General features: G+C 37.1%; 2 protein-coding genes across 5 annotated transcripts in view; one reads left to right on the top strand and one right to left on the bottom strand.

The window, feature by feature from the left end:
- camkk1a (calcium/calmodulin-dependent protein kinase kinase 1, alpha a) overlaps window positions 1-11,520 on the top strand; it is a 35,016-nt gene extending 23,496 nt beyond the window's left edge. Inside the window, exons 12-16 of the mRNA XM_043239910.1 lie at window positions 229-320; window positions 2,269-2,396; window positions 2,743-2,846; window positions 7,014-7,061; window positions 8,310-11,520. Of these exons, the coding sequence (XP_043095845.1) occupies window positions 229-320; window positions 2,269-2,396; window positions 2,743-2,846; window positions 7,014-7,061; window positions 8,310-8,385 (448 nt within the window). The 3' untranslated portion in view covers window positions 8,386-11,520. The remainder of the gene's footprint in view (window positions 1-228; window positions 321-2,268; window positions 2,397-2,742; window positions 2,847-7,013; window positions 7,062-8,309) is intronic.
- p2rx1 (purinergic receptor P2X, ligand-gated ion channel, 1) lies at window positions 11,516-23,754 on the bottom strand. 4 transcript variants are annotated; one of them, XM_043239883.1, is made up of 13 exons: window positions 23,438-23,753; window positions 20,801-20,945; window positions 19,593-19,664; window positions 18,665-18,743; window positions 16,736-16,823; window positions 16,273-16,353; window positions 15,850-15,991; window positions 15,413-15,558; window positions 15,173-15,263; window positions 15,025-15,090; window positions 14,011-14,106; window positions 13,396-13,440; window positions 11,516-13,314 (listed from the first exon to the last, which is right to left on the bottom strand). In XM_043239883.1, the coding sequence occupies exons 1-13, from the start codon at window positions 23,572-23,574 to the stop codon at window positions 13,300-13,302; spliced, it is 1,203 nt and encodes a 400-aa protein (XP_043095818.1). In that variant the 5' UTR covers window positions 23,575-23,753; the 3' UTR covers window positions 11,516-13,299. The 4 variants fall into 4 exon arrangements, with proteins under 4 accessions (XP_043095818.1, XP_043095820.1, XP_043095819.1 ...); XM_043239885.1 differs by having other exon boundaries at window positions 18,677-18,743; XM_043239884.1 differs by having other exon boundaries at window positions 11,516-13,277; window positions 23,438-23,752.
- Between the last annotated feature and the right edge of the window lie 487 nt (window positions 23,755-24,241).

The following is a 24,241-nucleotide window of genomic DNA, read 5'->3' as shown; positions in this document are numbered from 1 at the left end:
TTTTATTCCACTGTTCTCTACATTATCTGCTACGTTATCATAAAAAAAAAACAGTCCTCTTGTTACAATAGCTGTGTGACACTCAGTGTGTGTTTAAAACACAGTTTCTATGTCTGCAGTGTGTCACCTCTTGAAAAAGCATGCTGTCATTGTTTAGCTGTGGAGTCAGATGTTTTGGTTTTGTTTTACTACTTCAGCTATTTGCTCTGTGTTTCTGTGATATCTCAGGCCAGCTATCAGTGAGGGGCTGAAGATCCTGGTCACACGGATGCTGGACAAAAACCCAGACTCCAGGATCACCATTCCTGAAATCAAAGTAAGTCTACATCAGACACAAAGGAGCACTTTAGACATTGAGAGCGGCAAGTAATCCCCTTCTCCATCTTCACAGATTTGTACTGCAAAATATCAAGTTTCAAAGATGTCTTGCCATGCCTATTTAAATTAAAATGAATGTCCGCATTTGACATTAACGGATGTTAATATTAATTAATTAGTTTTTTTGTTCTTTTTAAGAAATCGTCTACGTTTTTCTTTATGCATACCAGAGAGAAAGAGTACAACATTAATTATTATTGAAATTATAGTCGGAATCTCCAAAAGAAATGTCCAAAGAACTTTTCAGAGAGTGTCTCATTAGTCTGCACTCTCAAAGCAGCAGTGTTTCTATCAAAGACTATTCCTCAGCCACATCCAGGGATAGTGTTAAAATATGACACAGTATCTCTGATAGCGTCTGCACCATCTAGCATACTTGGTGTTTGGACAGGAACACATCAGCTAATCCCCATGGACAGAGATTTTGGTTCAGTTCTGGAAACTTCCATCTGCTGTCTCAGTGTGACAGAGTGTGAATAATTAGCACACACACACTCGGCCGTCAGAGACTCCTGCCTGCATGTCATTACCCAGAAAATGTTCCATTAAAGCGGCGATCCCCAGAGCACACGTTAATCAGAGCTGCACGGCCTACATTCACTCAACAGCTCTACTCTCATATCCTTCAGACTAACTTTGTTTTTAGGACAAATATTGTATTGCTTTTATGATTTTCTGGTTGGTTGGATGGGTGGACAGAATAATGGATATATGAAACAAATCTACAGATCTTTGATGGGTGGATAAATGAAAGGCCTGATGGAAGAGCAGATGAATGGAACGGAAGGATGGAAGATTAGATAGATGGACAAATGGGTGTATGGATTAATGGAAGGACAGATGATGGCTGGATGGAAGAAAATATGTCTGGACAGATCTACAGACCAATGGATAGATGAATGAAAAGCTGCATGGATGAAACCATAGATGGATGAATGAAAGAATGGACTGATCAGTGTACGGATGGATGGATGAAAGTGTGGGTGGGTGGGTGAATTAACAAATAAATGAAAGTGTGGATGAATGAATGCAGGAATTAATGTAAGTGTAAATGAATTAAATTAAAAAAGGCGGATGAATGAATGTAAATGTGGATAAATGGCATGATGAATTTATGGCAGAATGAATTAATGAATGAAATGATGAGAAAGAAGGTTAATAGATGGATGGAAAAATGGATGTATGGAGCAAAAGACATGTGAACAGACCTTACCGACAGATGGATAGACAGACCATTAGATAGATGAATGGAAGGGTAGATGATGGATGTATGGTCTGATCTATGAACAGATGTATGAATGGATGAATGAAAGTGTGGATGAATGATTTGATGGATTTATTGAGAATTGAATTAAAGTTAGATGAATGGACCAATAAACAGGAAAATGGATTTTCGGATGGATGGATGGATGGATGGATGGAAAAAAAGATGTGTGAACAGATCTACAGACAGAGAAAAAAAAGATATAGATGTATAGATGAATGGAAGAATAGTTTAAGGCAGAATTGATGAAACAATTGATGGATGAATGGATAGAACCGAATTGAAAAATGTATGGTCGGATGGATGGATGTGTGAATTCATAGATGATGAATGGATGAATAATATAATATATGGATGGATGAAAGAACCTGAGCTAGGGACAGATGGATGGGTAGATGGACTGATAGATGGACGGATGAATAGATGAGGGCTGCACATGAAATAATAGATAGATGAATGAATGGATTTATCGATGGAAGAATTAAAGGATCAGTGGATGACATAATGAATAGAACGACAAATGATGGCAAATAAATGATTGAACGGAAGAGTACATAAATGGATAGATGGAATGCCATGTGTTATATATATATATATGTGTGTGTGTGTGTGTGTTTTATCCTCAGATGGACCCTGGGTGACTCAGGATGGCACTGACCCTTTGCCTTTAGAAGAGGAGCACTGTACGGTGGTGGAAGTCACTGAAGAAGAGGTGCAGAACTCAGTGAAGTTTGTCCCCAGTCTGTCTGCTGTGGTAAGTGAAACAGAGCAAGCACAAGGACGTCTACTGAACAGCACTTACACAGAGAGGCCACACGCCTGCCCAGATGTTTTTAAAGAGTTTGCACTGCTGTCAACAAGTGGATGAATGAAAAGGTTAAGACACACTTGACCTCAACCAAACAACTGAAACCTAACCACATGTCAAACTGCCCCTGCTTCTGAACTGTTTAGTCCTTCACATTTCAGCAAATAGTAATTTTAGCACGCTGCTGCTTTTCCGTGAACGTTTTTGGATTTGTAAGTGTTGTATTTCCACATGCCCTGATCTGTATTCTTTAATATGTACAATAATTGATATCTTGTTGTTGATGCTGTAGATTTTGGTCAAAGCCATGTTAAGGAAGCGTTCCTTTGGGAATCCGTTCGAGTGTCCCAGCAGGAGGGAAGAGAGATCCATGTCTGCACCCGGCAGTCTGCTCATGTAAGTCTTCCAAACTGACAAACTATAGCAACCGATGACCAGCAAGAAACCATATTTATATAACTTGACAAATCCAAATGACTCTCCTTTACCTCACAAGCGTTTTGTAAGAGGCTGAAATCTTTTCAGCATTGCATCTCTTTCATTCTTTGCTTTTTCGCTCTCACATTCAAGGTCGCAGCATGATATTTCAGACGTCATGTCTATCTATTTGAACAGGAAGGTTTGCTAATAGTCACCCATTACTTCTCCTGCTGCCAACATACGTTTCCATAGTAGCATGATTCAGTCGGTTTTTTTTTTCCTCTTGCACTGGCATTGAAAGCTCCAGGACTTGATGTTTTCACAGTTTCCCTGTCTAGAACTTTCTCCTCCACACTACACTGAGAACACAGCTGATTCCCTTATCAATCATTTAGATTTCAGATTCAATCTTTTATGTTTTTTCTTTCTAGAAGAGATGAGCCTTGGCAGTTAATTTTCCTCCTCTTACTTACACACACACACACACACACACATATATATATATTAAACAATGTTTAAATTGATGTAGAAACGACATATGGAGAGTATATTTTTAATATTTTTAGTATTTTATGACCAAAGGCGAGTATCACTGATACCAATGCTACTGATTTCTTTAGGCAATTTTTTTAACCATTGATTATAGCCATTCAACATGACAGTATAATTGACATTTTTAACATTTATTACTCTAAAAAAAAAAACAGCTTCTAATTTCACTGAAATTAAAACAATTTTCACATAAACTCATTATAATAAATGTCATCTTTACCTCTGATCTTCAGCAAGTAGGAAATATACAGTAATTGGAAAAAATTATCAAACACTAAATACTACATTTAATACAGATGAATCCTTGATGAGTTCTTTATTTTCTCTTTTTTTCTCAGTAGCTTGGCTATCAGGGTTATTTGCTTGCTTTTACTTTAAGAGGTGCCGCTGCTGAACGTGGTGAAGATGTGACACCTGTGGTCATAGTTAAAAGTGTGATTTCATATGAAATGATACAGGCTACAGTGGGTTACAAGCACAGTATAATGACCGACAAGACAGGAAAATTATTATACTTATTATACTGACAAAATATTCTCTTGTCAGTAGATGACAGTAGTATTCTTGTTAAGAAAAAAAGAAGCAGCAGTTTTGAGTGTGTTGGCCAGCTCTAGCACTTGTTCAACTGAAACCTGCATAACAAATAAAAAAAATAAAATGTGTGTGTGTGTAAAAATATGACATTAAATTGTGCAAAATGAATCAATTATAAACATGTTTGTGTTTATAATGATTTAATGGACAATTAATTTAAAAATATTTAAATTCATTTTTATTCAAAGATTTAAAAAAAAAATAGGTCACAACATAAATTCATTTCCTTTGAATTGTGCTGGATGTTTGCAGCATCCCTCCTGTGACAGTTATTCTCAGAGGCTTTTTGCTGTTAATGTATCTGCCCACTAGACTGACAGTAAGTGTCTCCATGAAGTCACTTCTGTCCCCACTCTGCTGCTTTTCCCACATTAGAGGGGGTTTGTTCAAGGACAGCGGAATGTTCTCTCACTCTTGCTTTCTGCGTGATGCCTGTCAGAATCAGCAGAGAGTCTTCTGAATGCCCTGGATCAATACAAACAGTCTGGTTATCCCTCTACGCATCCCATATAGACCAGAGGCGGCCTTTGCGTCTGTATTAATCCAGGGCTGAAATCTCTCTGCATTTGGTTATGGTGTTTTTACAGATGTGCCGTATGCAGTTATTATTTGCACAATCAAAATGGAAAGGTCATTTGATTTGATCTGTAAACAAATTGACATGCTTGTTTGGTGTGGCCACTCTGTTGACAAAGGTGAAATCTGTTGGGGAACGAGATGGATCGATACGGTGACTCAGCAGATCAGCAGACCTTCTTTTCCAAAAGGCAGCTGATTGTATTTTCATTTACCTCTGTAATTATTTATAAGTCATCTCTCAGTTGCTTGTTCTCTCCGAGTTAGTGTGTTTAATTGAACTGATAAAAAGCAGCAGCGCCCCCAGTTGGTAGAATGTCATCATCAGAATTTGGAAAATGTCTCTGTCCCTTTAAATCTCCAACTGAGAGGGGTGCGCATTTGCATGTCATCCATAATTCAGTGTCAGGTTGAATACACTACCTCCTGCACCGTTAATAACCTTTTTCCATCTAAACACACACTTACTGTACATAGCCAACACACACTCTCCTTCCCTTTCTTGTGAATCTCATGAAGGTTGTATTAGGTTTACATTTTCTTCATCTCTCTTAGATGTTCATTTTCTCAGATAATTGCCAGCTTAACAGTATTATAGTCATTTCTTTCTTGCAGCTATACATGCTATATTCTGCTTATTTTTCTGCAATATATTGCAAGTTAATTTTCTGAATTAATGACTTTTTATGATCTATCTATCTATCTATCTATCTATCTATCTATCTATCTACAGTGGCGTGTTTAAGCACCACACAATTCATCATCAATAAAGTTTAGAATTAGCATTTCTTTAAGTTTGGCCAGTATTTACACCATACTCCAGAGACTTCGTACTCAACAGTTGCCCCATTGTAAAAACTGAAATACACAGCGTGATCAAACATTTAATTACATATTTTTGAAAAAAATAAAAGTCTAAAAACCCCCCTCCACTTTTCAAAAATGAAATGCAGGCCCTGAATGAATGTCTGTAACTTGGGCCCATACATATATTTATATATATATATATATATATATATATATATATATATATATATATATATATATATATATATATATATATATATATATATATATATACACACAAGTTAAGACTGCTAGGAATATAACTAATACTGAATAAACATCCTATAGAGAAAGGCTATTAAGTGGCAGTCTGGTAATACAAATAAAATAACATGGTATTTTTGAGTTACCATGGTAAATACAGTACTAACATGACCTGTTATTAACACGTGGAAACCGCTTCTGAATAAAATGAATGTCATTCGTTCATGCAAATTCTTCCCAGCTAACACACACAGTACCAGTTATGTGATTTATCGGTACTGTACCTTTATTTCTCACGTGTGCATGCAGCAAACACAGCATAACATCTGACACCCCAGAACCAAAACACTAAACACGCCCCTGTCTATCTATCTATCTATCTATCTATCTATCTATCTATCTATCTATCTATCTATCTAATAAGTGCATATTTCTGTATATCTGTGTGTATTTATGTATATACATGTATATACATTTCATTACAAAAATCACTAGTACCCAATTTAAATATCTTGAATTTACCGTTTATTGAGTGTAACATTAAAAAAATTAAGCTTATCGTATTTTTTGCCTATTTACCTTCTGTTTGTGCTGGATTGAACTGGCCATCACTCCACAGCTGTATATTAAGCATGAAATCTGTTTTTAATAAGATTTTTAATAAGTCAGTTTGTTGCATCGTGCCACATTTTGCATCCTGTGCAAAAGTCGGCCTTTCGGGTCTGGTTAGGGCACGGTATAACACGATACACATCACTGAACCGCAGAGCTTGGGAAAAGAAACGGCCGTATCATTACACATTTGTCGGCCGTGATGAAAATGCGGCTGCACATTTATTACATTTCAGCACTTTTTTTCTGGCCTCCAGCACCTTAAAAATTGCTTCCATTTTTTTTTTTATCCACAGAGCGCAGGGTAACCTATTGATATGCTCATGAAGCCCAGACTGGAGTTAGTTGATAATATTTCCCGTTGGTGTTTGGCAAATACAAGGGTTAAACGCCGTGTTTGGACAAACATGCTTGGCATTTGATGAGTTTTCCTAACTGTCTGGGCACATCCGTCTCTCTTGGGTTGTTGATGTTAATGCTGTCCGTCTCTGGCAGCACTAAGCTAGAAGCATATGCAAATCTACTATCTCTGACTGCAGTTTTATAAGATTATCTGAGGAGTAGCATTTCCATAAACGGATTTTTATTGCAGAACATGATTCAAATGTAGTCTAATGTTCCCTATTAATGTAACTGGCATTCCGGCCAGCAATAACTCACAGGAGCCTCTATAATGACCTGGTTCCTGCCGTTTTACTTCACATGAAACCGCTGACACTGTCCTCCCTTTTCTCCACTCTCTGTCTCTCTCTGCTGCAGGGACTCTTGGCCGTTCCGGCCCTCTTTTAAACTCCAGCCCTCGTTAAGGTAACTCATTGTGACAGGTGGTCATTGTCATTTGTCACTCAAGCCCTGTGTCAGATTCCCTGCCTTTCTCCATGCATTCCCACGGGTCAGTGAAAGTATCATCTGTGTGGCATTTCTCTCGCTTCGTGACGGTGAAAGCATTTGGTGATAGGAGAGTGTAACCCTGTCAAACACCTCATGTCATGGTCCTTCATTCAATCCCACTATGTACTGTACGATCCAAGACCTCTGTGTGCAGCTGTGTCTTTTGCAGAGAACCTTCCCATGTTCACGTGCTCCCTCTAAGATTGTTCGCCGGTGTGCTCACAGAACATGTCTAGCTTTCAGTTCAATACTGGATAGTTTTGTAGTCGTCCAGCAAAACGCTTCACAACTGTTTATTTATGCATAGAGATATAGTTTTTTTTTTATGATTGTAGGCCATTATTCTAATATGCTGATTTGGTGCTCCAAAAATACAGTTCTTAATATTTTTGTCAGGATTTTTTGAAGAATAGATTCTTTAAAAACAACGTTTTGTTTTTTTTGTAACAATGTAAAATTCTTTACTGTCACTTTTCATCAATTTAATGTGCCCTTGCATTTTCTTAAAAAGATCTAACTATATTTTGTTAACTATTATCATATTTTTGTATGTGTATAATATGTAAGGTATCAGGCCGCTACAGTAACTTCTTAGGGGGAACTAAAAATGTGAACAAGCTGGTTTGAAGCTTTTAAACGCATTCTAACAAGATCCTCAAGATTGCAACTAAATAGGATATTGTCAGCTATAAAAAAATAAATAACTAATAAGTATTACCTAGACAAAATCACAATCTTTTAAGTTATTAATTAATATTGTGGTACAATTGATTTCTGATTGATTTATAAATTAAATAAAAAGTTAAACTTCTGCTGATTGTCTTACATCTATTTCAAACTACTTCATTGGCATGACCAGACTAGATACAATCCTGGTCCTGAAGGGACTACATCCTGCAGAATTAGTCTCAATTTTGTCCCAATGTACTTGCCTGAAAGATTCCAATAATCCTGAGCTCGGTTACCTTGGTTCAGTTGTGTTTTATTTGGATGGCAGCTAAACTCTGCAGGACAGTGGCCCTCCAGGAGCAAGACTGGACACTGCTGTTATAGATTATAGATGCTCAAAAGCTTGCCTTTCCAGATCAACCACTGGATCAAAGCAGGGATCATTTAGAAAGGCAACGGTTCACAATTCTCTCTCTGTTGTTCTTTCTCTCTCAGAAAAGGGAGCAGCGGAGAGGCTGGTAGAGAAGTTGAGCTCGAGGACTTGCACGAGGACGAACCACCCACCTCTTGAGAGCCTTCATGGATCTTGAAGAGTTCCTCATTGTCCTTCCATCCCTTTGAGCAGAAGATGATCATGACCCAAACTGCTCCACTACACTCCGTTTCCACCGACTTGAGGCTTACCTTGACATTGAACTGGATTCTGCTATTGCTAGTCATGCTTCAGGCTTTTCATCTTTGTGCACAAGAATCACTTTTCCTGCCTATGGTTCTCACGAAACCTGTCCTTGATAATCTGGCGGAAAACAATTTTCTCCTTCATACAGTACAATTTGGATCTTTCCATCCTGGAATTCCTAATAGGCCAGGTTTGTGTGAAAAACAGTGCATAAGACTACAGCATGGACAAAAGATGCTCCTACTTGGTGAGATGTCGATGCCATCATAACTTCTGTACATGTGTAGAAAATAACAGCAATGGCGTCTTGCCTTTTTTTGTATATGTTAATGTGCAATTCTTAACCCTATCCATCGCGGCATGCCTGAAATACGGCCTTCTCCATATAATTGGTTCCATATCTCTGTTGCTTTCCTTTTTTTTTTTTCACACCGTAAAATTTCCTCATTTCATTCAGATACGATATATCAACACACACAGCGTCGTACTGTGAAACAAAGGGGCTTATGTAACTACTAGACACTAAAAGAGGCTCTCGTCTGCACATTCAGTCAAGTCTAGAAAACAGGGCTTTTCTCATACAGCGTGTTTGAGCGCTCGGTATAACCATTATCTGGAACAGGGCTTATTTTCCGTGTTCGTGAATGTCGCAAATACCGCATTCGGATCGCACCGGATGCAGGGCTCTCGCGTCGCAGCGCTTTGTCTCTCCGCAGGAACAGAATGTGTCATTGTTTACCGAGTCTTCACATTCCAAAAGGCCTATTTGTCAGTCAGCAGCGCTAACGGGCCCTCGAACTCACACGCAGGCATGCCACCGAGGCTAGCGAGTGTGCGCCGATGCGGAAAGAGAGGGAGTCACTTTCACTCATAACAGACAAGCCAATTGAGGGAAGGATCTGAATACGGTGTTTAGCCGTGCAGCGAAAGTGAACTGCCATTCAATGTCATCACGGTCCCTCTCGGCCTGTATTAACTCCGTCCAAAACAATACGCCCTTGTTTACATCGGATCGTCTGCCAGGCGAACCCATCATCCCTTGTTTTTGAACCGCGCATTGAAAGTACAAAGAGAGTCCAAATGGACACGTTGACGGTCGAGATATTTAATTACCAGAGTGGAGCACTCATATTAATTCGATTATTATGAAATTGTCACTGTGCGCGTTTCAATTTAAAAAGGACAGTTCACCCAGATATTAAATGGCATTAAATGTCAGTCTGTTTGGATCAACACAAAAACTTGCCTACCACTGTTTTATGAAAATGATATGATGATATATCTGTTCAGAAGCAGAAATACCATATTTACACTGGTATTCTAAGTATTGCACAGTCTTGTGTTTCGGATGCCCAGTCGTCAGGGAGAAAAGGGAAGTCAAACCATGTTTACATGCATTTTTGTATTTAAATGCTCAAATATTATTGGCCATTTTTCAGAGACTACAAACAAAAAGTTGCATAAATCAAATTACATTGAAATTAGTATTCATCATATCAAAAATTTCTCTTTATGTGAACAGGCTTTTACTCTCTTTACTCCCTACTTCTGGAACACAAAATGAGATATTTAGCAGAATGTCCAAGCTGCACTTGTATCCTACCATTTCCCTTTGTTTATATAAAAAGAGCAGCTTTTTCAGGGTGAACTGCCCCTTTAATTCCTTTTACGAGAATAAAAGTGGACTCAATCAGGTCAGCTGCCAATTATTTCCAGTAAACCGGTTACGCAAGGAGCCAGCGCTTACCGATGCCACTCATTTAGAGGACTCATTATTGCTTATATGAAGACGGATTGATAAACCACAGTGAACCACTTTCATTATATTCTCACTAATATCCTGAGCAGATGGTGGTCCATTTTTCTGACTCCTACACATTCTTCCCTTCTTCTCCCTCTCTCTCTCTCTCTCTCTCTCTCTCTCTCTCTCTTTCTCTCGATGACCCTCTTTTAGGCGTACACTCTTTGTAGATTGCTTCTTACCCAAAAACCGAATTACACAGGAAAACCATTTTCAGTGCCAAACAACTACTGTTTTTTGGGTCTGTTTATATGGAGTATTTGATTAAATGGAGTCTTGTTTCTGTCATGTATTGAGATTCTGTATGTGGTACTCAGGGTCTGGACTCAGCTGTTCGGGGAATACAGAGAGATTGGAGTAGCATATTCTGTGTTCAGGAGCTCTAGGGTGTGTTTATGTGTAGAAATTCATCAAATGGTTTTAAATGGTCCCCAAACGCATTTGTCCATTCTGTCTCAAATGTACAATAGTCTTGTCAGTTACTTCTTGATGTATGCTATGCACCTGTTAGTGTCTTGACGTACGGCATGTCCTTTAACTTATAACCTTTTACAGACTTCCCTCTAGGTTTGTTATTCCTTTTGATATCTGCGTGAGACGAAACGACTAATGTTTAAACCCCTTTAAATTGTTTCCTGCAGGACTTTTGTATAAGCTAAACATATGCAGCAAGCCAATATGCCATACCTCTGTCTGAGCGATCGACTTGAGTGTGAAGGCTTTCTTTTTCCTTTTCCAGGTTTCGGCTCATGTGCAATAGATGAGGTTTGATCATTTGTCTACCCACATTTACAAAGGCTTCTCTCGTTTAGAGGAGGGGAGAAAAATGTGGCCGTTTGTAGCTGCAAAACATTCTTGCTATCAAAGCATTATGCTTTTTTTAATTTCCCTTTCTTGATTTAAAAGTATATCAGAATTGTATATAAATCGTAGAACACTGTCTCACTCATACCCACAGTTCGAACTGCCCAGTTATTTGTGTCAGAGTGCCTGATTTTACTGGTTATTTAAAGACATCTGTATTCTGCTGCATTGATCTGAATGTAAACATAAAAAAAAAAAAAAAAAAAAAAAACAGACAAAAAAGAGCATGTCCCGAGAAAGCACTGAATGCAACTCTTACTATGTAAATATGTACCAAAGTATAAAGCATATAAAGATGCTATTTTTTGCATGCTTTTTGTACACATAGACATAATCAAAGACAATAAAAATATCACAGGTGATTCAGGTTTCTTCTTTATCTTTTCTCATTTAGGATTGTATTATTATTTTCAGTTTCCCGTGATAAAAATGAACTCGGAATCAGTCAATGAAATTGACCTAATAATAATACATCCAACAGTAGCTAGTCTTTAAAATAGTTTTCTGTACACAATAAGTCGTTCAATAAAAAAAAGAAACCGTTAAATTGAGGTAAATTCCAACAAATAAAAGCAAGTCATTGTTTTAAATAAAACGTATCAAGATGCCAGTGCAAAGCAGAGAGGTTTTTCTATCGCCCTGAAAGGGTTTTATTTTTTGTGTGAGTTTCAATTATTGGTAACACTTCAGTTTAGGGACCATTTCTCACGATAAGCCAGTTGCTCATGCATATTACTTGCATATCGATTGAACCTTTAGCTCTTATAGTGATGACGAATAATGAATGCCTTATTCTGCATATTCTCTGTATGTTAGAGCCCCAAGAGCCCCTAAACTTAACTACCTTACTAACTATTAATAAGCAGCAATTTAGGAGTTTATTAATAGTGAGAATTTACTCCAAAATGAAGCGAGACCAAACTATTTTGTTAGGTAAGAAGGGACTGCATGAGTGTCCAGAGACCCTCAACTCTTCCTGAGCCGTTTTGCACAATGATTACACAACTGCTTTTTAAACAAATAAATATATGCATGATGACTACTGATTTCACCACTTAAATCAAACGGTCCAGAAGGCCGCGTACGAACAATGAAATACCAGACTTTAGACATAGAGCGCGCTATGTTTCTATGCTCAGTGTTTTGTGAATGAGCAAAAACCAAAGGCCTAAATCACTCAACAGTCTTTAAAGTGCTCCTATTATGGGTTATAAAAGGTTCGTATTTTGGTTTTGGGAGTCCCAAAAGAACTAATTAGCATTTTTATTCAAACCAATACCAAAAGTTTTTCCAGGTCTGCGTGTGCAACAAGTAGTCAACACGAACCAGCTCATGATACCTTTTACAAATTACTTGATTCAATTCAACTCTTTCTTTTGACTTTACACAAGGTGCACTTTCAGATTCATAACTTTGCGTGATGTTTCACTCAGAGCGGGGGTTGGTGAAGGTAGGTGAAGCCCTGCAGAGTTCAGCTCCAACTCGAATTCAAACGCACCTGTCTGTAGCTTCCAAGTAACCGGTCAGACCTTGAATAGCTTGATCAGGTGAGTTTGATTAGCGCTGAAGCAAAACTCTGCAGGGCTGCGGCTCTTACTGCGTGAAAGGTTTTTTTTTTTTTAAATCCATTAAAAGGGGCACTTTAAGAGCTGGTTAGTTTTAAGCTTATACTGTCCGCTGACCGTTTATAGTTTATTTCACACACAAATTAGAGGCTCACAGTTTGACTTGCTACAAAAACCTATTAAAAAACACCTATCAGTACAAAAATAGCTATTTTAAAGCATACAGGATACTGTATCCAGAGCATGGCTTATCCAGACATTACATGGTAATTGCCAAAAACTTTGGGAACCTTGTAAAGAATTGTGTACCTTTACAGTCCTGAGCCACTCGGTATGAACACATCCAGCGGGTATTAGTTGACGGCGATTTAATATTTTTCCTCAGTAGCAGGGACGGAATTGTGATTTAGAAAGGAATAGTGATGTCTGACAGCTCTGTGTGTCAAGTCTCCCAGCTGTCTTGTTTAAGCTCCAGTGTCGAGGTGGGGTTTTTTTTCGCTCTCTTGTCTTCAGTGCAATAGTCAGTCGTCATGGCAGCCGTCCTGACTTCACTCCTGTGCGCAGCAAAGATCTGAATTACTGTGACCACAACTAAAATTGAAAAGTTGTTTATAGAGACACGCTGTATTTCTGCAGGGATCCGCGGCTGAAAAGATTTGAATGGTACGTTACCTTTGGCACATCTTTTTCTGTCTGCGACTGGGGCAAGGCTGGCTTCTGTGGACGGGCAAATGCATATTTGAAATAATCTCCCACGCTCCCATCAACCCCAATAATTTCATTCCTCGGAAAGCTGCTAGAGTGAGGGGTCCTGGAGGTTAAGATGTGGCCTCATTTTCCTTTCTTTATAAGAGACAAGTATGGTCAATGCTCTGTGTTGCTAGGGTAACTATATCGCTGCAGAGATGTCTACAGGAAGCTGTGGTGTTGCATGGACTTGAATGCAATATTCTGCCCACATGTATACAGATCAAAAGTAAGATAGTTGCTGACGCCCATGGTTATGCTTGTCCTCTCACTCACACTCCCTCAGAAGTGGTTCGGACATATGAATTATATTAAAATGCTGCATTTTATGTTCATAATGACACGACGGGAACGCAGCTCGATGTAAATGTTTGGAAACGGCATTGCTTCGGCTCAAGTAACAGATTCGCTTGGCAACTAACTGTGTATATCTGCTGCCATCTTGTGTTTTTGTAGTGAACTAGCATTGATCGGGCCCTCAGAATCAAGCAAACTCACGAAGTCACGGTTTTGTTTTGAATAAAAAATAAAAACGCTCACCTCTTCCGGGATTTCTGTATGCTTGAATTTCATGTTTTTGTAGAAATCTCTCTTTGGAACCAAATATAGGAGCAGCAAATCACACACAACGGTTGCCTTAAACAACAAATGAGAGTAGGCGTGAGATAAAAAGCACGTAAGGTAATATTTTGAGCCCAAAACGGCTAAGAAACTGTATAGAAAGGCGAGACTGGAATCTAATGAATCGGAAGCATTCTTGTCCTGTTCTTGTTTCAGATTTTTTCATCTTCATTAACATACAGATACACTGGCATTCAAATGTTTGAGGTTTAGTATAATTTTTTTTTTCATACTAATGCAAGCGGTGCATTGATTTTTATAAAAATTGTTAGTAAAAATGTTACAAAGATTTTGTTTCGAATTGTTGTTGGTGTAAAATTTATATCAAAGAATCCTTAAAAAGTATTTCCACAAACATATGAAACAGCAGAATAGTTTTCAACATTAATAATAAGAAATATATATTGAATAGATAGATAGATAGATAGATAGAACATTATTAAATTATAAAGATACATAAAAAAAATATATATATATATATTTACTGTGTGTGTATATATATATATATATATATATATATATATATATATATATATATATATATATATATATATATATATATACTGTGTGTATATATATATACTGTGTGTGTGTGTATATATATATATATATATATATATATATACACACAGTATATATATATATATATATATATATATATATACACATACAAACAATATTACTGCTTTTACTGCATTTCTAAATAAATAATTGCAGCCTTGTTGAACATAATAAATACTTTTAAAAGCATTGAAATTTACTCTTATTACTTTATTTATTATCTTTTAATTTTTAGATGATTTTTACACCCGATATCGTGTTTTATATGACCGAAGAATCTAAAATATGGAGTCGGTACAGTTAAAAGTAATTGAGGGAATTACACAAGGTATATCTTTATATAAATATAAGTTTATTCTCTGTGACACTCACCACTCCAAAGATTCCTACTCCTGAGCCTATAGCCGTGAACGTTGGGATGATATCAAATTTTCCTGCCTGCAAGGAACAGTTTTAAACAAATGCAAATGTGCGTGTTCCATAATTTCTTTGTGAACGTTCCGTAAAAAAATAAGCTTACCCTTCCGTGAACAATGATGTCTATCCGTACACCAAACACCTTCATTAGTGTTCTCTTCTCCACCCCATTCTCCACATAATATTTAGCATATCTGAAACAGTATCGCTGCTCCATTTAATATATATTTTTTAAAGAAGCCAACAAATCTCACATGCTCATACAGTACAGCACCGCTCAACTTTAAAAAGTCCAATTACAAGTTGTTTTCATAAGGCAAACGGGTTCAGCTTTCTTACCCACCTAAAATTGTATCCCAATGATGCTTTCTCTTCTCTTTCATTTTTCCCTGTTCCATAAAGACCACAGAATTCATACTTTGGTTTGCAGTATCTGATACTGAGGTCCAGATTGCAGTCCCAGTCGATGAGGACTCCAACAGCACCGCCCTAACGCATCACATAAGAAATATCATGAAGATTATTAAGGTTTAAAATAAGAAACTCGCATTGTGAACCCGGAGCAAAGCCAAATCGGCGACATGATTCAACAGCCATACTGTAAAGTTGATAAACTATAATTCGATACATCAGTCTTTTGGAAAGCACCTAACTACCTGACCTGCTAGGATGCTTCGAATTTAAGTGTAACGTCTGAATGTGTGTTTAAAGAACAAGTATCACTAGACGTATGGGTGTTAGTGGGTGTGTGTCTTCACAATCATTTATGACAAAACATACCACAAGAGCTATGTCTGAGAAATTGAACCCAGAACGCTCAACAATGTCTCCGAGTCTGAAGATGGGACACAGCGGATCAGTCTTGGGATGATACAAACAGGTACTGATGTAACTCTGATTCACACTCTCTACCAAGTTACTCCTAGAGAGAAACAAAGGGAGGATAATTTTCATCTGTTAGACCAAACGGACAAAGTCAAGTGTTGGATTTTATCTCTGGCCTTCTATAATTTGTTCAGCACCACATTGTACTCTGCAAATATTATTACAGTGTGTTGTTGTTGTTTTTACAAAATTACAGACTTTACTTTTAATCACAATAAAGACCTGGTTTATACAGACATTCAAAATAGGTCATTTTTTCATCCTCCTTTCTCTTGGGGTAAGGTTTTGGCAGTGTACCAAAAAAAAAAAGATTTTTACCTTACTACATTAAACTGTCGAAAAGTAATAGAGTTTTTGATGAACAATGTGTAGTTTTCTGCTGTCAGCAGGACTGGAGGGCTACGGAGAAACATAGGAGGGACAAAACAAAATGAAATGGATCAGACCAAGACTGTAGGCTGATTCAAAACAATTTTAAATACATCCTGTCACATGCTCCAGGTATAAACATGCGTTTCTTATGTTCAAGGCGACTGTCAAGTGTAATTTGATTCTCTTGTGTAGTTTCCAAGATTTCTACGCTTACATGGAGGTCAAGATCATACAGGCATGGTGAGTCTTTGCTTTTTATAAAACCGTATCTTTTCTTTCGTTGTGGTGGGCTTATAAATGAAAGATTCCACATTAAAAAAAAAAGACAATAATTGTGTACTGGTACTGTTAGACACTCTATGTGATTGATTCAATTCATTAGCAACTATAATAGAATAAGCATTCCTACTCTGGTATTTGACGGTCATCTTCGACTGGACACCAGGAGTAGATCTCACAAGTACTGGTATTACTTATGCACTTGCCCGTCATGTGCCCTGAGAGAGACAGCTTATAAGTGTTACAGCAAAACACATGTGCCCCAAAGACAGATGGCAGGGTATATCATAAGTCTGATGTCCCTTGTGAAAATGCTTAATGTTATAAAATACATTTACCCTTTCATAACATTATATATATTTATATATAAATATATTGATTCCCATGTTTTCCAGATATGTATTTAGACTTTTGACGCCAACTATATATGCACACACATCCATATACGTAGACAAGTCAAAATAAAGATAAAATCAAATACATTTATACGGTTGATACACATCTATTAGATACTGACTGTGAGATTTCTGTGAGGATCTGCCATGACTTTGATGTTACTAAATTAACTTTTATCTAAATTTAATGAGCATGAAGGATGATTCTGTAAGCCCAGTTATTTAGGAATGCTTTCAGCGGATTCCATTTGGTCATATGTTTGCAATTTCAGTCTGACCCATTTAACATAGCCAGGAACATTTACGTTCACAGACTGAACTTGTTTTGGTGGTAGTATAGCACTGACACACTTTTCAACAACTATTAAAATACACTAAGTGCAACCATAACATATAACATCACAGAACATCATATATATATATATATATATATATATATATATATATATATATATATATATATATATATATATATATATATATATATATATATATATATATATGTATATATATGTATATATATATATGTATATATATGTATATATATATATGTATATATATGTATATATATATATATATATATATATATATATATGTGTGTGTGTGTGTGTGTGTGTGTGTGTGTGTATCAGAGACAGGATATGATGTGCATGAAATGATACGCTGTTTATGAAGCATGGCATAAACAATCAGAAGGTTAGGTGTTTTCAAGAAAAACAACTGAATTTTACCCTGAGTTCACAGAGTCAGTATTGTAACATGATTAAGGAATATACGTGTTATATGATAAAGTTTGTTGGAAGTTTGTGCCAACTGCCCATGACTGGAAGTCAGTCAACTTTCAATTACTGCAATTTGAGATAGTGCTGTTTACTTACGTCTGTATTCCTGGAGTAAATCGTTCTGCTACGCTGCATGTGAAACTGAGTCAATATTTGAGTATTTGTGACCCACACTGAGCTCACGATATCAACCTATAATATGGGTTTGATTGTATTATTTTAAGCAGCTTTTTGTTCAGTGTTTATAAGCCCGTTGGTATTCCCATCGCCAACTACTACTGTTAAGCTCTGCCAATCCTAACCATTTAAAAAAAAAGCTAAATTTATCTAACAAATGACTTCAATTTATTTATGCGTGGAATAATTGTGTGTAGTTCCTGTTACAGAAACCGCTAGTCACGCCAAGCAATCTGAATCTGCATGAGAGCCCTGCGGATCTCTGGGAATTACAGACATCAGTGAGCATGGGGTAAAATTCATCAAAGATATGGAAAGCTTAGAAAAAAAGCCTTAGAGCGTGAGAGCGAAGCATGTTAGTCATGAATGTTAGTGACTTACGGAGACGGCAGCATGGATGATACGCAGGTTTGTCAGTTAGGAGAGAGAGAGGTCATTAGGCCCCCTTTGATTCTGAATTGAGTCGAAACCAAATGCTTACGTGCAAGTGCACCGATTTTCTTACCCCATGATCATTTGAATTCTGCGGTACATATCTTAGACCACTGATGCACTAATTTAGTTATCAGTGAAGGTCAAAGGGATTATACAGTGCCCATGAAAAACACTCAGTATGTGAGTTCCTCTGTCCCCCGCTGCTAGTGATGTGTGAAGTCTGCTGCGCCGGTGGCTTCTGTCGGAACAATGTAATTGTTAAAACTTTACCATTTCCCGTACGTTTGTATTTGCCCTCATCACAGTCCTGGTCGGTAACGCACTTGTTCTTGTTCTTCCCATCTGGCAGCTGAAATACACACAGGAAAGGAATCGCGTTTTAATTGCATTAATGGTCATATTAGCGTTTAATTAAGCCTCTGTTGGTATGTTGAAAATATGCAAAAGCCAGATCCAAATGAGACAGGATGCACAGAAGAGACAGAATAACCACAAAACCCAATTCTTAAAACTCATTTGTTTAAGCAAAGCTCGCATGGTAGTGCGATAAAGCCAAACAGAGAGTCAAGCGAAAGACAAATAAGACTGAACGAGGAGTACGTCTAGCCATGTTACAAACAGCAAACAGATTGTGTTTTGTAAAGGTCACCAAGGGAAATAAGTGACACTTTCTGTTTCTTTTTTAGGATAGTTTCTATTTTCAACATTTTATCGAGCAATGCAATAAAATTTAAATAAGATGCAAAAATGTGGGACAAACTGCATTCTGAATATGGAACAGAAAATGTGACAATTCTTTATTATCTGGGATGATTTTGAATAATAAAGTAGTTTGCAACCCTAGGCGTGTGACACATGTCTTCAAACAAACTGTCTGAATTTATGGCTTTACTGAGGAAAAAAAAGGTCAAAGTTGTATGATCGCTGGTAGAAGCATCATTCCCATTCAAACTAAACAAGCATGTACAATGTCAGTTAAGTGTTATTTCTTCATGAGCTAGGTCGGGTGTCCCTCAAAAAAAAGCTTTCATGACGGCCGTCAACACTTATTTCTGCGAAACTGTAACTGTATTTAAACTTGGGGAAAAAATGGTCAGGATGTGACTCATACAGAGATCTTAGAGTAGAAAAAAAAATTATGATGACAGCTACAATAAGCCAATAGTAATGAGAGAATAAGAAAAAAATATTTACCAACCTCAGGACATTTGTCCTGTTTCTGTCCCACTGTGGCAATGTAGTTCGTCATCACAACAAAAGATGAGCCACCCTGGAAAATAGAAAAGAAAGGATGTGAAGGGTTCCGCGTGACCACATGTAGCTTCAATCTCAGAGTCAGAGTGCCGTGTTAAATTTATGGTACATCCTTTGTCTGTTTGGTGATACAGTAGCTGCACGCGAAGTGTAGAGCTTGCCGCTGACTGTCCTTGCTTGACTTCAGGCTACTGTTTTTGACACCCCTGTGTGACATGATGAATGTCTTTTTTTAAAACAAAACATAAAACACAAAACAGACCTTCACTGTGCATTAGGTTCAGTATTAAAAGCTTGATTTACACTGTTTGAAGATAAGCATGGCTATATTTTCAGCTTGCATCTGAGAGACAGCTGTGTATGAGGTTGTATAACCTGTGCCGCTAGCAACCTGTACAACTAAAAACCTGCAATTATTTTTTTCAGTTTAGATGTTGATCTTAATGTTGAAAAGTTGTGCTTATCTGTTTTATTATTATTATTACATTTTTTTCAGGATTTTTGATGAATGAAAATTGAATTCCCAGTGTGTGTGTGTGTGTGTGTGTGTGCACATGCATATGCGCCGATATTTCTTATCGTGATGAACATTTTGATGTTTGCATTTTGGACAAAATATTATTTGACTTCATAAAGACGCTCCTGGAGCCACTCCTTTGATTGCTGAGTGATGACATGTTTACTTTTCTGTCAACAGTCTGTCTGTTTCTTATTGCAGTGGCTGCTTTCTGTGAAATAATTTCATATTCTGAAACTGCTGCAGGCTGTTGGCATTAAGTAAATAATGGCAGACATTTTCAATTATTTATTTTTAAGAAATAGCTTCATATTACTCCATTAGCTTTCTAAATAGTGTCACAATATAGATGTTTACTTGCCATGACAACGTCAGTACTTTCAGTGAGAATAACACCACATGACTGCAGATGATATGAGTAATATGAGTAGATTTACCTGGGATTCACAGCCATAATGACTCTTATACCAATATACTCTAATATAATTTTTTTCTTTTTGATGAACCCCAGTGAGTAGCCCCCTTCTGTATTCAAAAGTATATTTCTTCAAATAATAATAATGCTAACTGTATATAAGTGTTATTTTTAATAACTTTTCAGTAAGTTTTTTTTTGTTTTTAGAGACACAACCCACCTGTTCAGGGAAAACAAAATCAGCTGCATCCCATATCCTCTCCTTTTGACTGATATTTGTGAAGGAGACTCCCTTCATCTTGGTGAGGACGGAGCCTATGGCGATATCTATCGCCTGGTAGCCTTTCTCATACATGAAGACCCACCTAACAAAAACAAAAAACAATTCATGACCTGATCTGGTACGATCAAGCTGCAGTCTGGAGATCTTTTTTGTGTGGTCTGGATACCAAATGACTTCATGTATAGTGTCTTTGTGATTTTACCTATAAAAAATAATCACTGTCATTGTCATTTCATGGCAGCCATAAATAAAGGTACCCTTTTCACATGATGGATATGAATAAAACCTGCAAATTACTGCACATAATTAATTTTTGAGGCCCTAATTCTTTGATATGGGTACGCACGGGTATATGAAAAAATGTAATCAATTACTGACATTTTCAGAACCATTGTGGATGATTCTGTGAAGCCATTCTTTCTTTCTTTCTCTTTTCGATTCATGAATATTCACAGCTCGCGGTTTGTCAATATTGAGCTTTTGTTAACAGAGATGTCAGTGAAAATACAGTTTTAATGTTTACATTACATTTGATCCTAATACCTTTGAACTACTGTTAGTCTCATTTTTTGATTACTGATTAATGCAAATAAAAACACATTTAGCAATGTATTATTTTATTCAAGTAAAAAAACGTAGGTAGCGCTTTAGAATAGATAACACTTTGTAATTGTTAACTATTTAACTACGACTTTTTCCTCAATAAATGCCTGCTGCTTATCGATAGTTAGAAAGGTAGTTGTTAAGTTTAGGTATTGGGTATGATTAGGGATGTAGAATAAGGTCATGTAGATTAAGTCATTAATATGTGCCTAATTAACACTAATAGACGGCTAATAATATGCGTGCTAATAAGCAACTAATAGGTGTAACCGTAAAACAAAGTGTTACCAAAATGTATACCGTGTCTTCATGAATATTAAGTTCGCACAGCAGCTTGAAAATGTGGTAACTCTTTAGTATAAGGACAAATTCCCCTTATTAAGTAGTTGCTTATTAGCATGCCTATTATTAAAATATCAGCTGTTTATAAGTATATAAAAGCACATAATCTGCATGACCTGCAACACTTTATTTTAGAGCCTCTTAACTAGTTGCTTATTAACATGCATATTACTAGAATATAATCCATCTATTAGTAGTAATATATTTTTACATACATGTATGTAATGGATGTAATACATCTCTAATCCTACCCAATACCTAATCTTAACAACTACCTTACTAATTATTAATAACAATAATAATAAATAAAAAAATAAGCAGCAAATTAGGATTTTTTTGAGGAGAAGTCGTAATAAATCTAACACTTTAAATAATTTTAAAGTGTTACCGCAATGGACCAGAATTGGACCTTAAAATAAAATGTCACAGAAAACGTTTAAATTACACGCTGTAAAGCTATGTTTAATAGTTTGCACTTCCAAATGTGTATTTTCATACGTACTTGATCTTGTGTCGATTAAAAGAAGAAAAAAAAAGTTGATTTTGCTCTCTGGCAAGACACGACAAAAGGTACTCTTCCCTTTGAAGCATGACTCTGGGTTTTATCATCTGACAAACCTAAATATGACACACTGCTCCACACGGACCAAAGCTAATGCTGCTGCAAAAGGTTTCATTTAGGTTACCTCACTTACAAAGACAAACAACTTCCAGATAACAGATAACAGAAGCACAGTTCACTTTCAGCTGCACGACATACAGCTTTATATAGCTTTGAATGCCCAAACAAATACCTATGTGGGCCTGTTGAAATTTGGACTATTTGTTTCATTAAGGGTGGTCTGCTGACGTTCACTGATAAACAAAAAAGGAGTAGCGGAGAGCAGCGCAGCCCCCCGTGCTGTTCTATCATCACAGAAATTAAAGGAAGTTTATTGTTGTAACGTCACAATACAGTTATATTAAATGTAAATAGTAGACAGCTAAGTATCGTTATATCACACACACTTACCAAATGAGTTATTGCTCCAGTGGCTACTGCACGGTACTCGTTGATTTGAGGAAAAGCGCAGCACTTATTTGGTTATTTGCAAATTGCATAGTGTGGAGCACAAAAATGATGCTCACTGGGTTGCACAATACAGGTTAGAATTACTTCAGAGGAAATGCTCGGCATTTGTCTGGACTTGACCGTTGCGATGGTTAACATTTTTCGAAGTCCGCTTTTTCTCATTTCACGAACTTAACTAAGCAAATCTTTTACACACAGATGCCACATTCAGTACATCCAGTTATCTAGCACATACCGAGGGCCGGCTGTTAGCTCTATGACTGGAGATGAGCTGCTGCTACGTTACTGATGCTATGATAAGCCATTAAATCAGACACGATGACAAAAAAAAACATATGGGCATACTTTCAAGCAAACAAAATAATTCTGGACTGCGTAAATGTGCGTCTTGTCTAAAACCGCAACAGTCCGATGCGTTTCAATTCAGTATAAGACTTGAGCCGTTAGTTTACATTCTGTACATTTTTTCCCTTTGTTGAAGCTTGTTCGGTACAGTTTCTCCTGCTCGCTGATTTTTATCAGCTTTTCTTTTTCAGAGAATGAAATAAATTTCTTACCCAATGATATAGGCTAGAACACCCATTTGGATGAGTCGGCACACGACCGCAACTCGTTTATTCCTGACCAGAACCTGTCGGGGTGTTTCGTATTCAAAGAAGAAGTTTGATAAAGTTCTTTTAATTTGAGGTTTCATCCTTCTCTCGTTGAATGGAAAGAGTGGTTGTATTGTATCCTCTTCTCTGTCTTCGCAGGGTTCTTGTTCACTGTAAGATGTTTACAGAGGGCTAATATCTGACTTCCTAGCTCGCCTCAGCTTTATCGGTCTCTCTCTCTCTCTCTCTCTCTGTCTCTCTTTCTCTCTCTCTCTTCTAAACCAAACAGTTCTCAAAGTAAACCGCCCACTCTGTGTCTTCATGCCCCCTGCTCTTCTGACTGTAACACAAATGCATGTACAGACAAATAAGCATCTTGAGGGCGGAGTAACAACTCCAATTGCAAATAAAGTCTTAATAGCCAATTGCAAATAAAGGCTTATTGCAAATAAAGTCCAATTGCAAATAAAGGCTTAACGTCCACCGCACATCTGTGACATGCCTGAAACAGCCTCTCTCTCTCTCTCTCTCTCTCTCTCTCTCTCTTTCTTGTGCGTCTCTCTCTGTCTCTATCAGCACTCTTTGGCCACTGCCTTCCTGAATGACTGCTAAAGATAAAACCCAGCACAGTATGGGTTCATTTTATGGCCTGTGTTCAAACAAATAGTTTCACAGGATTATTCTCACACATTTATGAAGCACCTTAGTTCCGTACGCTTTATACAATTATATGGACCACCGTCGGACATCACACCAGCCTTTGAACTA

The sequence above is a fragment of the Puntigrus tetrazona genome, chromosome 5 (assembly GCF_018831695.1).
Source record: "Puntigrus tetrazona isolate hp1 chromosome 5, ASM1883169v1, whole genome shotgun sequence".
NCBI classification, from domain to species: Eukaryota; Metazoa; Chordata; class Actinopteri; order Cypriniformes; family Cyprinidae; genus Puntigrus; species Puntigrus tetrazona.
The sequence above is the reverse complement of the archived record's forward strand: the minus strand, read 5'-3'. Positions and strand labels throughout refer to the sequence as shown.

What these genes read in the sequence shown, in the direction of transcription:
- p2rx1 (XM_043239883.1), bottom strand. Translation starts at nt 23,574, where the DNA reads ATGAAACCTCAAATTAAAAGAACTTTATCAAACTTCTTCTTTGAATAC. An exon ending in GAGTAGGAATCTTTGGAGTG is followed by an intron (nt 14,107 to 15,024) that starts GTGAGTGTCACA and finishes TTGTTGTTTAAG; the next exon opens with GCAACCGTTGTGTGTGATTT. An exon ending in ATACAGAAATCCCGGAAGAG is followed by an intron (nt 13,441 to 14,010) that starts GTGAGCGTTTTT and finishes GCCCGTCCACAG; the next exon opens with AAGCCAGCCTTGCCCCAGTC.